The sequence below is a fragment of the Muscardinus avellanarius genome (genome assembly GCF_963383645.1).
Source record: "Muscardinus avellanarius genome assembly, chromosome: 4".
Taxonomy (NCBI): domain Eukaryota; kingdom Metazoa; phylum Chordata; class Mammalia; order Rodentia; family Gliridae; genus Muscardinus; species Muscardinus avellanarius.
In genome coordinates, this window is record NC_137789.1 from 125028775 (window position 1) to 125046489 (window position 17715).

A 17715-nucleotide genomic window follows, 5' to 3' on the forward strand; every position below is an offset into this window, starting at 1 on the left:
CCGGGTCCGCGGGGCTGACGAGGAGGCGGCGGCCGGCGCTCCTGACTGCGCGGGCGCGGGCACGGGCGGGCGCGGGCACGCGAAGACGCGGGCACAGGAAGGCGCGAGCGCGCGCGGGCACGCAAAGGCGCGGGCGCGGGCACGGGAAGGCGCGGGCGCGGGCACGGGAAGGCGCGGGCGCGCGCGGGCCGGGGGCGGAGCGGCAGCCGCGGTCGCCAGCGGCCGCCCAGAGCCCTCTCGCGGCCGCGGCGGCAGCAGCGCCAGCCCCAGCCGCAGTCCGGCCGCCGCCGCCGCCGCCGCCTCGCGCTCCTGCCCCGGCCGACATGAGTGAGGCGGGTCGGGACCCCTCGCCCGCCGCGCCGCCGGCGGTGGCGGCGGCCGCCCCGGAGGACCGGAGAGCCAAGGAGCCGGAGCGGGAGAAGCTGCCGCCCATCGCGCCGGCCGCTGCGGGCGCCGCGGGGGTAGGTGCGGGCGCGGGACCCCGGCCGGGCGCCCGGAGGGGTGGGGGTGGCGGCGCCGCGGGGCCCGGGCTGTTTGGGGGGCTTGGCCCCCCGGCCACTTTGTTCACAGAGCCGCCTGCTCCCTCGGGTGAGCAGGGGCGCCTTTGGAGGCGTGGAGGTTTCCCTTTTTCCCTTCGCTTTTCTTTTCCCTTCCCCCTCGAGGCTCTGCGGCGAGTTTCCACTTAATTGTGACCTTTCCGCCGCTGTCGAGGTAGTGGGAGGTAGATGCATGGATGATGGTTTTATTTTTCATATGGCACAGCCATGTGACATAAGGGGTGGGGGGAGAGGCTTTTTGAACCTTTTATTTAAACTCAAGTTACCTAAGCTTTGACAGGGATGATTTACCAGCCGGATTTTCAGAGGGATTATTTGGAGAGCGCTCTCAGCCTTCAAACTACATATTGCCAAATGATGTCATGGGACAGCCCCCTCCCTTCCTTTTCTCTATTTATACTGGTGGCTGTGACTCTGGTTACTTTGGAACACAATTTAAAAAAAAAAAATTAGCCTCTGATTTTTTTTTGACATTTCTATTTGACGTACAATTTAAATACTTTCTGAAAGTTTGCTTTGATGTATTCGAAGATTATGACTTGTCATGCAGCTGTGCGTGACAAAATAGTAAAAGTTTAGTGAACATTATACATCTTTTTATTCCCACTTGCACTTAGTTTCTTAAAACCTCCTTCATAAATGACTAAGAACTTAACCAAAATAGTTCATTCTTCTTTAAAGTATTGTTATTGGGGGAAAAATGTTTTGATTTGGTAGGTTTTTCAAAAATGTCTAAGGGCTCTGTTGACTGGAAATTGTTAAAGCCACCTCCTTATGTTTAATCAGTGCAGCAAGTTCTGGACAGTAATGGCACACATTTAAAAGCATAGATACAACCGACTGGTAGATTGGAGCTGTGGTTAGGGGATTACATTGGGAAATGGTTTGAAGAAATTTATCTTCCAACTTCTTGTAGACCTGGTTCCCACTGATGGTATCCTAGAGTTTCAGACCTTATATAGGAAGTTCTTCATTCACAGGTGGTATTCCAACAGTTCGTTTCCAAGGTGGTTGTTTAGAATAATAAGTGGATATGCTCATAGAGTTAATTACATGAATGGGTTTTGTGTCTGAAGCAGAAACCCTCCCTTAAACATATTTATCTCGTAATTGAAATTGAAAGTTTGGACAGAAATTAATAATAAGCATGGATGCAGGTCTAATATCTGTTACCGGAAGCCCATGGGGCTTTGGAATTTCTAGTTTTTCAGATTTTAGAAAGGTAGTTCAGTCTATATGCCATATATATGCCCTGTGAGGTCCTGGTTAGTTCTCCGTAATCAACCATATTATAAAATGCAGAAAGCAGGGTACAGTGCCACACATCTGTAATCTCCGTACTTGGGAGGCTGAGCCTAGAGGATCGAAAGTTCATGACCAGACTGGGCAACTTAGACCATTTCAAAATAAAAAGGGTTGGGAGTGTAATCCCCAGTACTGGGGTGGAGGATTGGGAAGGAACACTACAGAAAAATGTATGCCTGATGTCATTTGAGGTCAGTCTCATGCTTTGCCACCAAATGAGTTACAAAAATATTTCCATTTCAAGAACTTATAAAATTGGGGATTGCACATTAATAGTTATTAATTTGTACTACTAGTGGAAGAATAGAGTTTAAGAAGTTTTCAAAATTTGAATTAAATTTTGAAAAGGCATAGGTTGGAATAGAAAAGGATAAGGATGAAGAGAAAACCTTGGAGATTCTGAAGACATTTTTTAGTACTTTACAAGATCTTTTGGTACCATTGTATTTTGTTTTAATAACAATTTAAAAATAAAAGAATTATGACAATTTATGGCAGAATATATGTATGTATGTTTGTCAAAGAGAGATTGTCAGAGCTGAAATTCTGAGCTATAGCACTGAAAAGCCCAAGTCAAGAAAATATATGCTTGCTTCTTCCAAGGGGCAAGAAAGCCAGACTGGGATGATGCCTGAGTTTCCCAGTGGGTGGGGAAGGCTTCCGTGAATGTTTGGGGGACTGTGTCCTGATGGAATGGGGCACGTGGGGAAAAATAGTTTGTGGCCTGCTCAGCCTCCTCCTGAATTAAATAGAGCTTAATTTATTGTCACCAATGACTTTTTCTTTGAGCCATTTTTAGTAATTTTTCCTTTTTACTCAAGGTTAATAGCACTGGCTCTCTAGGCTGAATCTATGACTTAATTCAAGTGACCCTGTATTTGGTGGATTTTTAAAATCATTGTATCACATTTATAAGAGTTTGGAAACAATTTAGGGCGACAGTTCACTAAAATAATTAAGAGGCCAGATTTGGGGACACTAATTAAGATGAAGAGTTTGAACTATATCTTGGAGGTTTACAGAACGGTACAAGGATGGGAGAAAGAATACTGGAAGTAATGAGCCCTAAAACCGCCTGTGTGAAGGAAGTCCATTCTAACCAGGAAGTCCTAACGTGATAGTCTCAAAGTTCACTGACCACAGAGTTACTTTGATGGCATATTAAGGTCCTGATTCCCACATTTTGCCCTTGTGCACCAGGTTTTAACCTTTAATGCATAGTTGAATTGCCTGAGAAACTTTTAAAGATGTCATCATCCCTGATGCAGGCTTTTTATATCAGAATTTCTGGGGATGAAGCTCAGGATTTTTTTTTTAAGTTCCTGGTGTAACTAAGATTCAAAAATGATGCTATATCAACTGAATTAGAAGCTCCATGGGTGAGGCCTAGAAATCTGTAGTTTTAGCTGTAATACCCCTCCCCCCACATCTATTAGTTCATGAAGCAGCATTTGAAAGGACTGATGAAAGGTACAGATTAAGTGAATGAGACCTAGGAAATGGTGTATGGTATGGGAACTGAAAGAAATGGAAGTTAAAGTGGTCTTAGTTAGAGAAGTTCAAGAGGCTCAAGATAGAGCCCTCAAAGGAGTATCAGTGTTTGAAGATTTCGTTTTGCAGCTGTAGAGAGGTTATGCTAAATCCATACAGTGGAGGAGAATAAAGAATTTGAAGTAGATATATGTATGATGGGTTAATGATGCAAATAATAAATGTACTGAAGTTAACAGATTAGAGTGGAGGTGAATACTAGTATGAAATAGTTGCTGATGTAATACAGATTTTAGGAAAAAGTGATGAATGGGGAAGGAGAAAATGCTCAAAGGAGGGGCAGAAATAACAGTGACAGGTGAGGAGGAGTTTGACTATTTACTTCAACATTTAATCAGGTAAATAGGAAAAAGAAGATTGTCCATGGGATAGGAGACCAAGGAATAAAGTGGGTTCAAGAAAGAGCTAGATTTTTACTTAGATCAGGGAGGTGAATAAAATGGAAGAAATCAAGTTTAGACTGTGGTGTGTGTGTGTGTGTGTGTGTGTGTGTGTGTGTGTGTGTGTACACCCATGCCCATGATGTTGAGGATGGCACCTATGGATTTGAGGATCAAGCCTAAAGTCTTTGAGCAGGTGCCCTCTATCACTCAGCTTCATCCCAGGCCCTAGTTTAGAAATTTTAAAGGGGTGTTTGTCCACAAAGGGACAGGACAGTCAGGAAAAGTATGGAGTGGGTTGCAGGTTAGGAGCATAAGGGATATGGAGGATTTGATGAGAAGTCATAATGAGAATGAGAAGTTTATATACTTTGTGTCAGGTTTGTTTAAACGAGGTTGATGGGGGCTCTGGACCAAAATTTAACTACTAATTTTTAATATCTATTTTGTTTAGCTTTGTACTAGATGCTGCAGAAAACACAAAGACAAGATTAAGAAAAAAAGGTCCCTGCCTCAGGGTATGCCGAGCTAATGCATGAAAAGCAAAGTAGTATGTAAAAGCTACAGTGAGCTATAGAAACAGTTTGTACTATTGGAGATCAGAGGAAAGAGATCAGTGTGGTGAAGAAAGGCCTTGAAGTAAAGGTAATTATTTAAACTGGCTGGCCACTGAAGGATGATAGGATTTGGATGTACAGAAGAAAGTGGGCCAAGTAATCCATTGGGAAAACAACATGAAAAAGGCCTAGACAGAAAAAAATTTAGAGAGCAATAAAGAAAGCCCAATGGAAGCATGCTGGGAGGTAAGAGACCGCATGGGGGCGGAGCCAGATCAGTAAGCAGAGAGCTTTGGACATTTTCCCCCACCCCCTGTGATTAATGGGAAGCTATTGGAATTCCTTAACTAGAGGAACAGCATAATGAAATCAGTGGTAGTATGGTAGTATATAGTTAAACTGGAAGAGGAAGGAAGAAGAAAATGAGGGAAGGAGCCTTGTAGTTCGTGACTGGTCTGATGAGTTGTCCTCTAGGGTGGTGGCAATGGGTGAAGAATAAGGATGGAAGAATCCACACAACCACACAATGTGGAACTAGCTAGGTAACAGAAATGAGGAGTAATAAAGAAAAAGTTCTAAGTTTTCCAGACAAAGTCTCTGAGAGAAAAATCTTTATATAAAAACTCAGTCCAAGCTGGGCATGGTGGTGTACACTTGTAATCTCAGTACTTGGGAGGCTGAGACAGGAGGATTACAGGTTTGCAGCCAATCTCAGCTACTTAAACCCTCTGAGACTTAGTGAGACCCTCTTTCAAGATAAAGAATAAAAATGGGGCTGGGGATATAGCTTGGAGGTAGAATTTCCCTGAGTTCAATCCCCAGTACTGCAAAAAATAAATAAATAAATAAATAAATAAATAAATAAATAAATAAATAAATACATAGACAGTCCAGACAATCAATAGTACTTCAAATGTGTGTGTGTGTGTGTGTGTGTGTGTGTGTGTGTGTGTGTGTACACACTTACCGGAATCCTTCCCAGATAGTGTTTGGAACATTCTTACATATGGAAAATTTTGTACCCTTTGCCTGTTATGTTCTAAACAACAGGTGAGATGAGAAAGAATGAATATTATGATGATGAATATGATATTTCAAAAATATATAATAACTGTTGATTACTTATTCTGTGGTAAGCATTTTCACGTATTCTGTCATTTAGTCAGTTAATGTAACCAATAACAATAGCCCTGTGACAAAGAAGGAATATTTTACAGAAAAGGAATCTGAGAATCAGATTACAAGTACATTGGCTAGTAGGGGACAGAGATTGGTTTGTTTGTTTGTTTGTTTATTTATTTATCTCTCTATTGTGGCACTGGGGATTGAATCCAGGGCCTATCTCCAAGCTACGCCCCTTACCCTATTTTTTATTTTTATTTTTATTTTGAAACAGGGTCTTCCTAGGTTAATAAGAGTCTCACTGTTTGCAGAGGCTGTCTTCAAACCTCTAATCCTCCTATTTCAGCCTCCCAAGTGCTAACATTACAATCAAGTCCCACCATGCCTGGCTCCAGAGGCTGGTTTATAAATTAGATATTTCTGATTTAAAACCTCATGTTCTCACCAGGAGTGGTGGTGCATGCTTGGGAGGCGGAGACAGGAGGATCGCACAGGTTCGAAGCCAGCTGTGCTGGCTTAAGAGACCCTGTTTCCAAATAAAAATACAAAATAGGTCTGGGAGAGTAGCCCGGAGATAGAAGGGTTTCCAGGAACCCCAGTACCACCAAACAAAAAACAAACAAACAAACAAACAAAAACTAATGTTCTTTCCCGTATTCTGAACACTCTATAGTGATAAGTATAGGGGCTGTGTGGTACAAAGAACCTTCATGTATCCCAATATTTCTCATTTGGAAAAGAGAATATGGTCCAGTAGAAGATGTGCTCAAAATTTTATTACCAGAGGTAGAACTATTACAGAAAAAAATAAATATTCTAGGATATTTGATTGTTTTGATTTTAATATTATCATATGATACACACTTAAATTCTACTTTAAATAAAACAATTGGGTAAAGCAGAAATAGTCTGAGTCTTAACAGATAAAAGAGAGGGCTATAGCTTTTACATATATACCCTGGATGTGTCTAATTTTGAATAGGTTATAAAGTCTGTCAATCTTTTTTTTAGCTTAAAAGCCAGAATGTAGTTGTATACTCATTCTCTCATTCATAATAAATCCAGTATGTTGAGACAAATAACTTGACCATATTAGAACTTCCAAAAATGTGAAATATGATTGTTTTTCTATTAGTAACTCTTTAGAGAAAATAAATGGTGTTGAAGAAACTAGTTATCTATTTGTAGAAAAATTAAATTAAATTCCTACCTCTCACCTTGTGTAAGCATCAACTTGAGATGGATCAAAATTCTGGAAATTAGACTAGAGACTTTGAAGTTACTAGAGGATGGTACAGGTCCAACACTCCAACATATGGCACAGGAAGAAACTTCCTCAATAAGACCCTCAAAACAACAAGAATTAATAAGTAGGATGGTATTAAACTAAAAAGTTCCTGCTCACCAAAGGAAATATTCAAGAGTCTAAAGAGAGAGCCTACAGAATGGGAGATTTGCCAGCTATTCCTCTGATAGAGGACTAATATTGAAAATATACAAAGTACTTAAAAAATGAATCAAGAAATGGGCAATTGAACTAAATAGATACTTTACAAAAAGAAGAAATACAAATGGCCAATAAATACATTAAAAATGTTAAACATCATTAGTAATCAGGGAGATGCAAATCAAAACTACATGCATGCTGAGATTCCATCTAACCTAAATCAGAATGGCAATCATCAAGAAGTCAAACAACAATAAATGCTGGTGAGAATGTGGGGAAATAGGAACTATGGTAGGATCACAAATTTGTACAGCCACTATAGAGATCAGTGTGGAGATTCCTCAGAAAATTGGGATTGGAGCTACCATATGATCAGCTGGTACCACTCCTGGGTATCTCTCCAAAGGGACTAAAATTATAATATTATAGTAATATATGCATATACATGTTTATAGCAGCATACTTCACAATAGCCAAATTATGGAACCAACCTAGGTGTTCATCAACAGATGAATGGATTACAAAATTATAGGATATCCACACAATGAAATTATATTCAGCAATCAAGAACAGAATTATGCCATTTTCAGGAAAAATGGACAAACCTGGAGGAAATTATGTTAAGTGAGATTAGTGAGTCACAGAAAGTGAAGAGTCATATATTTTCTCTCATATGGGGAAGCTAGGAAGGAATCAGGATATCAGAGGAACTTTGATAATGGAGGAGAAACTCCAGTGGAGCCAGGGAGGTGATCTAGGGTCAGGTGGTGGTGGGAAGGGGGAGAATTGGTGAAAGAACCACTTCCACTGAAGTTATGTACATATGTGAAAATATCAATGTCAGTTTCAATATAACAGAGGAAAAGGAGAAGGGAGAGGGAGAAACCCCATCAAGTGTTGTGTGCATCACTATCCCTATGATGTACATTATGATATGAGACTATAAAATACCAATAAAAGTATAAAGAAAAAAATAAAATAGGAAAAAATATAGAACCTACTTCATAGATTCTGGAAGGGCAGGGTAGATGTGAAGTTCAAATGAGTATACCTAAAGCATTTAGAAAAAGTCGTGTACAAACACTCATGTTAGATGACATCACTATGATTGCCTACAAACCAACATCTGTAGCTGAAAAGCTGCTTATAAGTCAGCCAGCCTGTTCTGTTCCTGTCCTGTGGCTTTGGTACTTTCCTTCATAGCCTTCCATATCAAGCCTAAGGCACTGTATATATTACATTTATCAGCCCATCTTCTCCCCCATACTCCTGCCCTTGGAATCATACACACAGAATTAAGGGATGTCATGCATTCTCTGAGATCCTCAGGGTTGGTGTATGTCTGAATTCATATAAATTTCTTTTTGAAGAGAAAAAATATCTTCAAAGGGCTATAGCTACTATTGCCAGTGTAGCAACTTCTTTTGGCATGGTGCTTGAAACTTGCTTATTTTTAGAGTTGAGAAAAGAAAGATCAACAGTGGATGAGTGAGGAAGTAGGTAGAGCTGAGAAAGCTCTGGGAAGCTTTGATTTCCCTGTTTCTTTCACTTTCCCCCCCTAGCATTGTGGTTGACTCTGTTGGTGAAGGATCTCTCCTTGTTTGTTAAAATGTTATACTGGTGAGGCTTATGTGAATAACTAGCTGTTCTTAAGTTGGTATTGTAACTTGGAGGATATCTGTGTGATATTATAGTAAGCAGTAAAAAAAAACTTGAATGAACATAATCAAATAAATGTGCCTTTAAAAAATAAAGATTATTGAAATTTTGCTAATTCAGCTGAATTAAGGGCAGTCTAGAAGTTCATTATAGTTATCAAAGATATGTCAAGTTAATTTGGTTTTGATTCAGATGTTTTTAATAAAGAACAAGATTCCTAGTTGGTTGTGGAATTATAACTGCATCAAAGTCTGCATTCCAGAAGTAGTATTTTACTGTAGTTGCATAATCTCTTGTACTTTCATCTTTTTCTGTGTTGGAAAATGATAAATAAACCTTTTGATGCTATCTTGCCTTCCTGATGATAAATGAGCTTCAGAATTAATATCTGTAAACTGTCAGTTATCTATACAATCAATTACATTGTGGTAACAAAGTCTTATTTAAAACCCCACATCCTTATTTCCTTTGAAAAGAAGTGGTTTATATCACTTGAAATAATTCCACTTGGGCTGATGCTGTTTAGTTCGGGAGGGAAGTTCACACCTTGAAAGTAGCTGACTTTTCACATCTTAATAGAAGAATGTAAAGCTAGCACTTTTGATTTATAACTCAGTATCCTAATCAGAACCTGAAAAAAAAAAGAAAAAATATCTTTACCCAATAACAAGACCTAAAATAGTTTCTTTTGTGGGCTCTAAATACAATTGAGACCTGGTATCTGATATGACCTCATAGTAAGGTCATATCAGATGTATATGATGGCAGTTTTGATTAGTTTATTTTAAAAAGCTGTTCAAGCAAGGTATCCTGATGTTTTCATTTTAACTTAAAACAGATGTAGCAGGGCATGCTTGTAATCCCCACGCTTGGGAGGCGGAGACAGGAGGAACCACGCAGGTTTGAAGCCAGCCGCGCTGGCTTAAGAGACCCTGTTTCCAAATAAAAGAGTATAAAAATAGGTCTGGGAGTGTGGCCCAAAGGTAGAAGGGTTTCCAGGAACCCCAGTACCACCAAAAACAAACAAACAAAACAACAACAAAAACATAGATGTACATTTGTTCTCCAGTTCTTTACTTAGTATCCCAGTACTGGGGTTCCTGGAAACCCTTCTACCTCCGGGCTACACTCCCAGACCTATTTTTATACTTTGTTTATTTGGAAACAGGGTCTCTTAAGCCAGTGTGGCTGGCTTTGAACCTGCGCGATCCTCCTGTCTCCGCCTCCCAAGCGTGGGGATTACAAGTATGCGCCACCACGCCCGGCCAATTTAAAATATTTTAATTCAGAGACCCTAACACAATGAGATTAATTATGGCTTTAACCGTAGGGAAAATACTTTAAGAATTTATTGAGGGGAAAAATACTCAAAATACTTCAGCCTGGAGTAATAAATAATAGACTTGATACTCTAGACAGACACCAACCATGAATTTATTAAACTTAGCCAGTTCAGTATTGCAAGCAGCATAAAAATTTTGTGTAATAATTACAATAACTCGTTTTTTTGGCGAGTATGGGGATGTTCTATTTTTTATTCTTTATTTTAAAACAGGGTCTCACTAAGTTGCAGAGGACCTAAGTAGCTGAGGATGTCCGGGGACCGTTACCCTCTGGTCTCAGCCTCCCAAATGCTGGGATTACAAGCATGTGCCACCACGCCCGGCACAATAACTCATTTTACATACTGATTTTGTTTTATAAGTTATATAATAGTCTTTCATTCTCATGATGCTTCAGACTTAGACCTGCCTGCAGTAGCTGAAGCCATGTTGTCTTTGCTTGGCCCAGGGTACCATTCTTTCCTCTCTGATATTACTGTCTTGTTTCAGGCTTCATTTATTATAGTAGGGCTGGCTTAGGTTCCAGTATTGCCTGCCTTTATTCTATCCCCTAAACGGCTACCAGAGTGATTTTTTCTAAAATACCGATAAAATATTGTGTGCTATTCTTATTTATCTCTTTTTAATTTTCTTTGTTAATCTACATTACAAATCAGCTAGAGATCAGAACTAGCAGCTGTTGAATAAATGTTAATTGAATTCGTTTATTATTATTTATTTTTGGAAGTCTCATAAATGAGCTAACCAAAGTTTCTTGAGACCTTTTATTAAGATAAAGTAGAGAAAGATAGGGCATAAAAATAAAATATTGTCTTTCCTAGATTGCTAGAACATTGGAAGTTTTCCTAAAGTATATTTAATTTTATGCATGTTAATTTCCTCTGTTTAGGTGAGTTACCTGTAAAGCTGCTAAATACTATTCAAATCTATGAAAGTAAAGAAGATAATAACAAAAAGTTGTTGTGAAAATAGGCTGGTATATTTAATATACCTACTCACATAGTAAGTCATTAATGAGTGATAGCTATTACAGCTAGAGATTCTATGATGTGATAATTTGAGAGTATAAACTTCATGGTTATTCAGATTGAAGTTTTAATTTCAACTTCCCATTTACTGGCTTTGTTAATTGGCATGGCATGTCAAATTCCTCATCTTTAAAATGAGATGTAGCCAGGTGTGGTGGTGCACACTTGTAATCCCCGCACTTGGGAGGCAAAGACAGGAGGATCGCGCAGGTTCGAAGCCAGCCGTGCTGGCTTAAGAGACCCTTTTTCCAAATAAAAATTTAAAATAGGTCTGGGAGTGTAGCCCAGAAGTAGAAAGGTTTCCAGGAACCCCAGTATCACAAATAAATAAATAAATAAAATGAGATATAAATAAATATCTCATTGGTATTAAAGCATCAATATAGTAGTAGCAATATAACAAGGTTTTTTAGTATGTAGATATCATTGCAAAACTCATTTGTTAAGTACCCATAGACCCTAGATGATATTGTAAATGATTCTGAGATTTTGTATCCCATGTATATTAGAAGAAAATTTATTACAATTACATAATATGCCTAATTTGTATAGGCTAAATCATATAGTCTAACACAGAAATATTAACTCAGACTTCAATGAGCTGAAATCTAGCAAAGAATTAAGGAGCAAGCAAACACAAATAAAACAAATAGCAACAGTAAAGACTATGAGCAACCAATAGGTAGTTCTCTCTCTGTCTCCCTCTCCGTCTTCCTCCCCCCTCGCACTCTGCATCTATGTACTTTACTTATGGAAGTGTCTCTCAGATGCTCATTTAGTGTCCATCTCATTTCTATTGCTTGTTAGCCAAGTGATTTTTAATGAGTCTCAGACAATTCCAGTTTCCTCATCTGTGAAATAAGAGCTAACTGATTTCTAAAAGTCTCTTAATTCCAGAAACTTTAAAATTTCTGTTTAGGAAGTATCTGAAATTTATTCTCTCTAGATTCTTTGTTATACTAATCTCTTAAAAATAAAGAAAAATATTGGGTTTATTTAAGTACAAGGACCTATGAACAAGATTCACTGTATGTCACGCTTTATGATGAATAAGGAATTTCTAGTGCAGCATGGGAACCAATATAAACCCAATTATAATTTCTGTGGAATAAGTTAAATAAACTATAAGAAGAAATAATAGTGATTGGCTTTTCTTTTTTTTTTTTTTTTGGTGGTACTGGGGTTCCTGGAAGCCCTTCTACCTCCGGGCTACACTCCCAGACCTATTTTATATTTTTATTTGGAAACAGGGTCTCCTAAACCAGCGTGTGCGGCTGGCTTCAAACATGCGCGATCCTCCTGTCTCTGCCTCCCAAGCGCGGGGATTACAAGGGTGCGCCACCACGCCCAGCAGTGATTGGCTTTTTACATATTCAAATAACAGAAGAAACTTCATAGAGATGTTATGATAGGTTATGCTACAGTTGTAAATTAGCCCCAGATTTTAGTGTCTGAATACTATAAAGATTTATTATTGCTTGTCTAATGTTGGTCAGGAATGGCTCTGTTCCAGTAGTCATTCAAGAATCCAAGGGGATGAATGCTCTAACATCTCAACTCTTTGCTCCTGTCATGTGAGGGAAAGAGTGATGAAGAGCTGAAGTTTTCCTTCCAGTGTAAATGCCTTGGTATTTCTTAGTCCAGAAAAGATAGGTTTCTACTTATGACTTATTAATCAGATGGCTCTGTTTAGAGTATGGGAAACATGAGAAGAACATATGGATATTTGGTGAATGTAAATGTTTCAGCTACATGACATATGAGCTGATTTAAAAAGGTAAAACAATCTGGTGAATAAGGAAAGAGGAGATGGAAAAGAAACTCCTTCTATTGTGAAAGTGAAGAAGCTACCATTAGAGTAGAAATGTGCATGTTCAGGAAGAAGTTAACCGCTTTATTGGAACATAGAATATACAAATCTGAGAACTGATATAGAAGAATGAAATTATGCCATTTGCAGGAAAATGGATGAATCTGGAGAAACCAGACTCAGAAAGTCAAGGGTCATGTGTTCTCATATGTGGATGCTAGAGAGAAAAGTAGGAAAATAAAAACAAAGGCATCATGAAAATAGAAAGGAGACCAGGAGAATTGAGGAAGGGGTGAAGGGAAAGAGGATAGAAGGGAAAAGCAGAGGTACTAGGGAATGAAATCAAACAAATTATGTCATGTGCATGTACAAATGTGTCACAATCCCACTATTATGTATAATCATAATGTACCAGTATAAATATATGAATAAATAAGTAAAAGATCTCAGAGCTAAGAATAAGCCTTGAAGCAGCTTTCTAACTGAATCTTGCACTGATTACATTACATGTAATTATGAAATGCAGATTAAATATGTATTATGAATTTTATGGGGTTATTATTTTGTGGAAAATGTATTAGTGGATAGTTTGTGCTATCCTTAAAGGATAGTTTATCCTATCCCTTTGTCCCTGAGCACTTAGAACTATTTCTTCTTTAATCTTGGTACACTCAAAATACAATTAAAATGTTTAGAAAAAAAAAGTTCTAAGCAGGGTATGATAGTGCAAGCTAGTACTTGGGAGGCTGAGACAGGAGTATCACAGGTTCCAGGTCAGACTTGGCAATTTAGTCCTTCAACAACCTTGTGATACCCTGTTTCCAAATAAAAAAGCTCAAAGATAGAATGCACCTTGGGTTCAATCCCAGTACGAGGAAGGAAGGAAGGAAGGAAGAAGGAAGGAAGACAGACTTTATCTTTTCACTTGAACTTTTAAAGTTGTATCAAATAACAGGAGAGCCTTCACTGAACTAACAAGTATAGTATCATATGTATGTAGGTTATTAAAAATCATATTAGTAAAGGTCACAAAATAGTACATGATAAATGCTGTACTTAAATTCATAGTTAAAATAGCAGTTAACATAAATTGAGTATATACAAGGAACAGTGCTAATTATTTTAGGTGCATTATCACAGTTAAACCTTACAGTAACTACTAGGTAAGTTTTATATTTATCTCTCTCAAACTACCAATTTGTAAGCAGTTAGATGATACAGCTCTTTTATACTTAAAATAATTTGGTCCTAGCAAAGGTAAGTACATGCATCAGTTTTCTCTACCACCTTTTTTTCTGTCATCAAATTTAAATCTCTATTATAAGTGTTTTTTTATTTCAGAATAAAATAACTTAATTGTAGGTAGTAGGAATTATGCTGCAATTTTAACGTTTTTATTTTTAGGGTTTGGACAGAGGAGCCAAAGGCCAAATTTCCACTTTCAGCAGTTTTGTTTCAAATGTTAGTCAGAAGAAAGAAGCCGCTGAAAATAGAAGTTCACCTACACATCTTGTTTTCCCTAACATCAAGAATGGTAATGGCCCGTGTCTTGGTTGAAAGCATATTACAGTATTAAACTATCTAAAAGGTAGATCTTAATTATTTGGTATTGTTCTGATAGATATAGTTAATATAACAAAAAAGAAATGAGCTATGTAAGTATTTACAAAAAGAAGCAAAATCATTATTTTTAGATAATTATTACCTAGAATAAAAGAATGAAAGATAAATCCCATTAATAACAATGTTTGATTAGAAAGCCAGCTGCAGTATAAAGACAACAAATATTGTGCCTATAATATATATCCAATAATATTATGCCTTACATAAATATAAATATTTAGCAGTTTTCCCATATTTAAGCAGAAACTAACCAGAAGACCTGATAGAAAGTATATCAGATTCTTAGAAATAAACCTGAAAGGAGACAAGAGATCTTTGCCAGCTACTCCTTCAATAGAGGACTAATAACTAGAATATACAAAGAAATTAAGAAATTTACTGCTAAAAAATAACCCAAATAACCCAATCAAAAAAACAGGCAATTGAACTAAATAGATACTTCATAAAAGAAGAAATATAGAGAGCCAATAAACATATGAAAAATGTTCAGCATTATTAGCATTCAGGGAGATGCAAATCAAATCTACACTGAGATTCCATCTAACCTCTATTACAATGACACTCATCAAAAAGTCAAACAACAGTAAATGCTGGCAAGGATGTGGGGAAATAGGAACTCTCCTACACTGCTGGTGGGATTGCAAATTAGTGCAATTACTGTTGAGAGCAGTGTGGAAATTCCTCAGAAAACTGGGGATGGATCCACTGTATGATCCAGGGTACTTGGATCATACACTCCTGGGTACCTTTCCAAAGGGACTGAAATCAGAGAATTATAGTAATATATGCATATCTATGTTCATTTTAACACAATTCACAATTGCCAAATTATGGAACCATCCTAGGTGTTCATCAACAGATGACTGGATTACAAAATTATGGGATATGCATATAATGGAATTCTACTCAGCAATGAATTAGAACAAAATTATATCATTTGCAGGAAAATAGATGGACCTGGAGAAAATCATGAGATTAGGCATTCACAGAAAGTGAAGGGTCCTATGTTTCCTCTCATATGCAGAAGCTAGAGAGTAATCAAAGTACAGGAGGGACTTTATATGATGGAGACAAAACACCAGTAAAGCAAGGGAGCAGGGTCCAGGGGAGCAGGTCGGGGGGCAGAATTAACAAAGGAAGTGGTTCCACTGACATTATGTACCATATGTGAGAATGCCAGTGCCAGTCTCAATGTCATGCATGGAAAGGGGGAGAGAGTGGGGGATAGGGGGGAGCCCACCAAGTGCTGTATGCACGTATGTCACTGTCACTCTGAACTATGTACACTATGATGTGAGACTACAGTGTACAATAAAAGTACATTTTAAAAATATAAGAGGAAATATGCAAAGCCTATATAGAGAAAATGTAAAAATCTATTCAGAAGACTAAAATGTGGTTAGAGTTTTGATGTCACTCAGTTTATTTTCTACATTTAATAAGTTTCAACAGTTCTTTGGGGAAACTTAACAAAATGATTCCCTATTTGACCCATAAGGATAGAGGACTGAGGGGATGTAAGAGAAAATAATGAGGGTGCCCATTTTCTCATATTGCCAGATATTTTAAAGCTATACTAATGATAGCATTGCCATCAGGAAATATTATATGCAAGTGTCATTAAATTATGCAGAAAGTGGAATTGGGCCTACCTCCTGACCTCTCAAAAGCATTAAAGTTAGATTTTTTTTTAAACTATGAATATACTAAAAGAATATGTTAAAGATTTTTAAATGTGCATATACTTAAAAACCAGTAATTCTATTTCTAGGAATCTAGTCTAAGGAAATAATGTAGCATACATGCAAAGATGTAGGAAAGAAAAAAACATTATTTATAATAGTATTTATAGCAATCTAAGAGAATTGGTAAATTATGTTAATTTATATTATAAATACTGTGCTTTTATTAAGAACAATGTGATCTGTATATAAAGTAACTAGGAGAAATGCCAACAATACTGTATAAAATTTTAAAAAGCAATTGTGGGTAGAAGATGACAGAGGTTTTTTTTTATATTGAAGGAAAAGTTTTATACTCTGAGCATAGAAGGGTACACACCAGTCTGTTAACAGTTTTCTCAGGGAGAGAGGATTGGTTGTATATTATTAATATTTCTTTGTATAACTATGTTGTTTTATCACAGGAAATATAATATTACTTGAATACTTTTTTTTTTTTGGTGGTACTGGGGATGGAACCCTTCTACCTCCGGGCTACACTTCCAGACCTATTTTATATTTTTTATTTGGACACAAGGTCTCTTAAGCCAGCAAGGCTGGCTTTGAGCCTGCGCGATCCTCCTGTCTCCTCCTCCCAGGTATGGGGATTACAAGCGTGCACCACCACGCCGAGCTACTTGCATACTTTTAAGTGCCTCTCATCCTATGAAAAGACAAAACAAACTTGCAAAGATTTGAAAACCCCTCATACTCTGGCCATGCATAAAAAGCGTTTAAGCATATAGTTTCTGGTAAATTATCTATATCCATAAATTTCTGTTTGACACTGTAAGCTATTGCTAGCTCTATTCCAGTCTTATAGGTTAATACCTATTATCACCTCATTTATGGATCTTTGCCTTTGATAACTTCTTTCTTCCTTTGTATAGTTACACATATACACTCATTAATTCATTCATTCATAATCTCCCCCCCCTTCTGGCCCCCAAGGAGGTACTACTGTGGGTGTATCACAGTCCCACAACACAGTAAAAGGAACCTTTAATTGTGGTGACATTACAGAAATAGAGAAGTAAAGAAAATGAGCCTATTTGATGTGAGGGGAGTTAAGAGAAATGATTTCTGTTTTAGACAAATTAGCTAAATAATATTGATAACTATATAATTATGATTTAGAGAAAACTTTCATGTGTATTACTTGAACCATATAACAGTCACATAAAATAGAAGAGATATTAGAATCCTCGTTGTATTTTTATTGCTGCATTACAAATTACCACAATCTAATGGCTTAAAAACAATATTTATTAGCTCACAGCATTTTAGTTCAGAAGTCTGGATGGATGTTGCTGGGTTTTTTTCTTCTCCCTGTCTTAAAAGGCTGAAATCAAGGTTTTGTTTGGACTTATACTGAACAAGAATTCTTTTCCAAGCTCCTTCATGTTGTTGACAGAATTCATTCTTTGTGTTTGTTAGTGCTGGTGTCCATTGCCTTGCCTGACTGTCAACCAGTGGCTACTCTCAGCTCCTACATGTACCATACAGTTCCTGGCTTGCTGCAGGCCTTCTCACAGGGTCTCACATGGTATCAAAACTTACTCTTTCAAAGCTGACAGCAAGATCCTACTGTTGAATATCCCCTTTGTGATTC

General features: G+C 37.8%; 1 protein-coding gene across 3 annotated transcripts in view; it reads left to right on the forward strand.

The window, feature by feature from the left end:
- Nucleotides 1-323: 323 nt before the first annotated feature.
- HECTD2 (HECT domain E3 ubiquitin protein ligase 2) overlaps nt 324-17715 on the forward strand; it is a gene marked incomplete at both ends in the record, with an annotated part of 71042 nt that continues 53650 nt past the window's right edge. For 2 of the 3 annotated variants that reach the window (XM_080695069.1, XM_080695070.1), the window contains 2 exons: nt 324-461; nt 14164-14293. In XM_080695069.1, coding sequence (XP_080551195.1) covers nt 324-461; nt 14164-14293 — 268 coding nt within the window. Of the gene's footprint in view, nt 462-14163; nt 14300-17715 lie in introns of all 3 variants that reach the window. The other variant, XM_080695068.1, reaches the window with a different exon arrangement.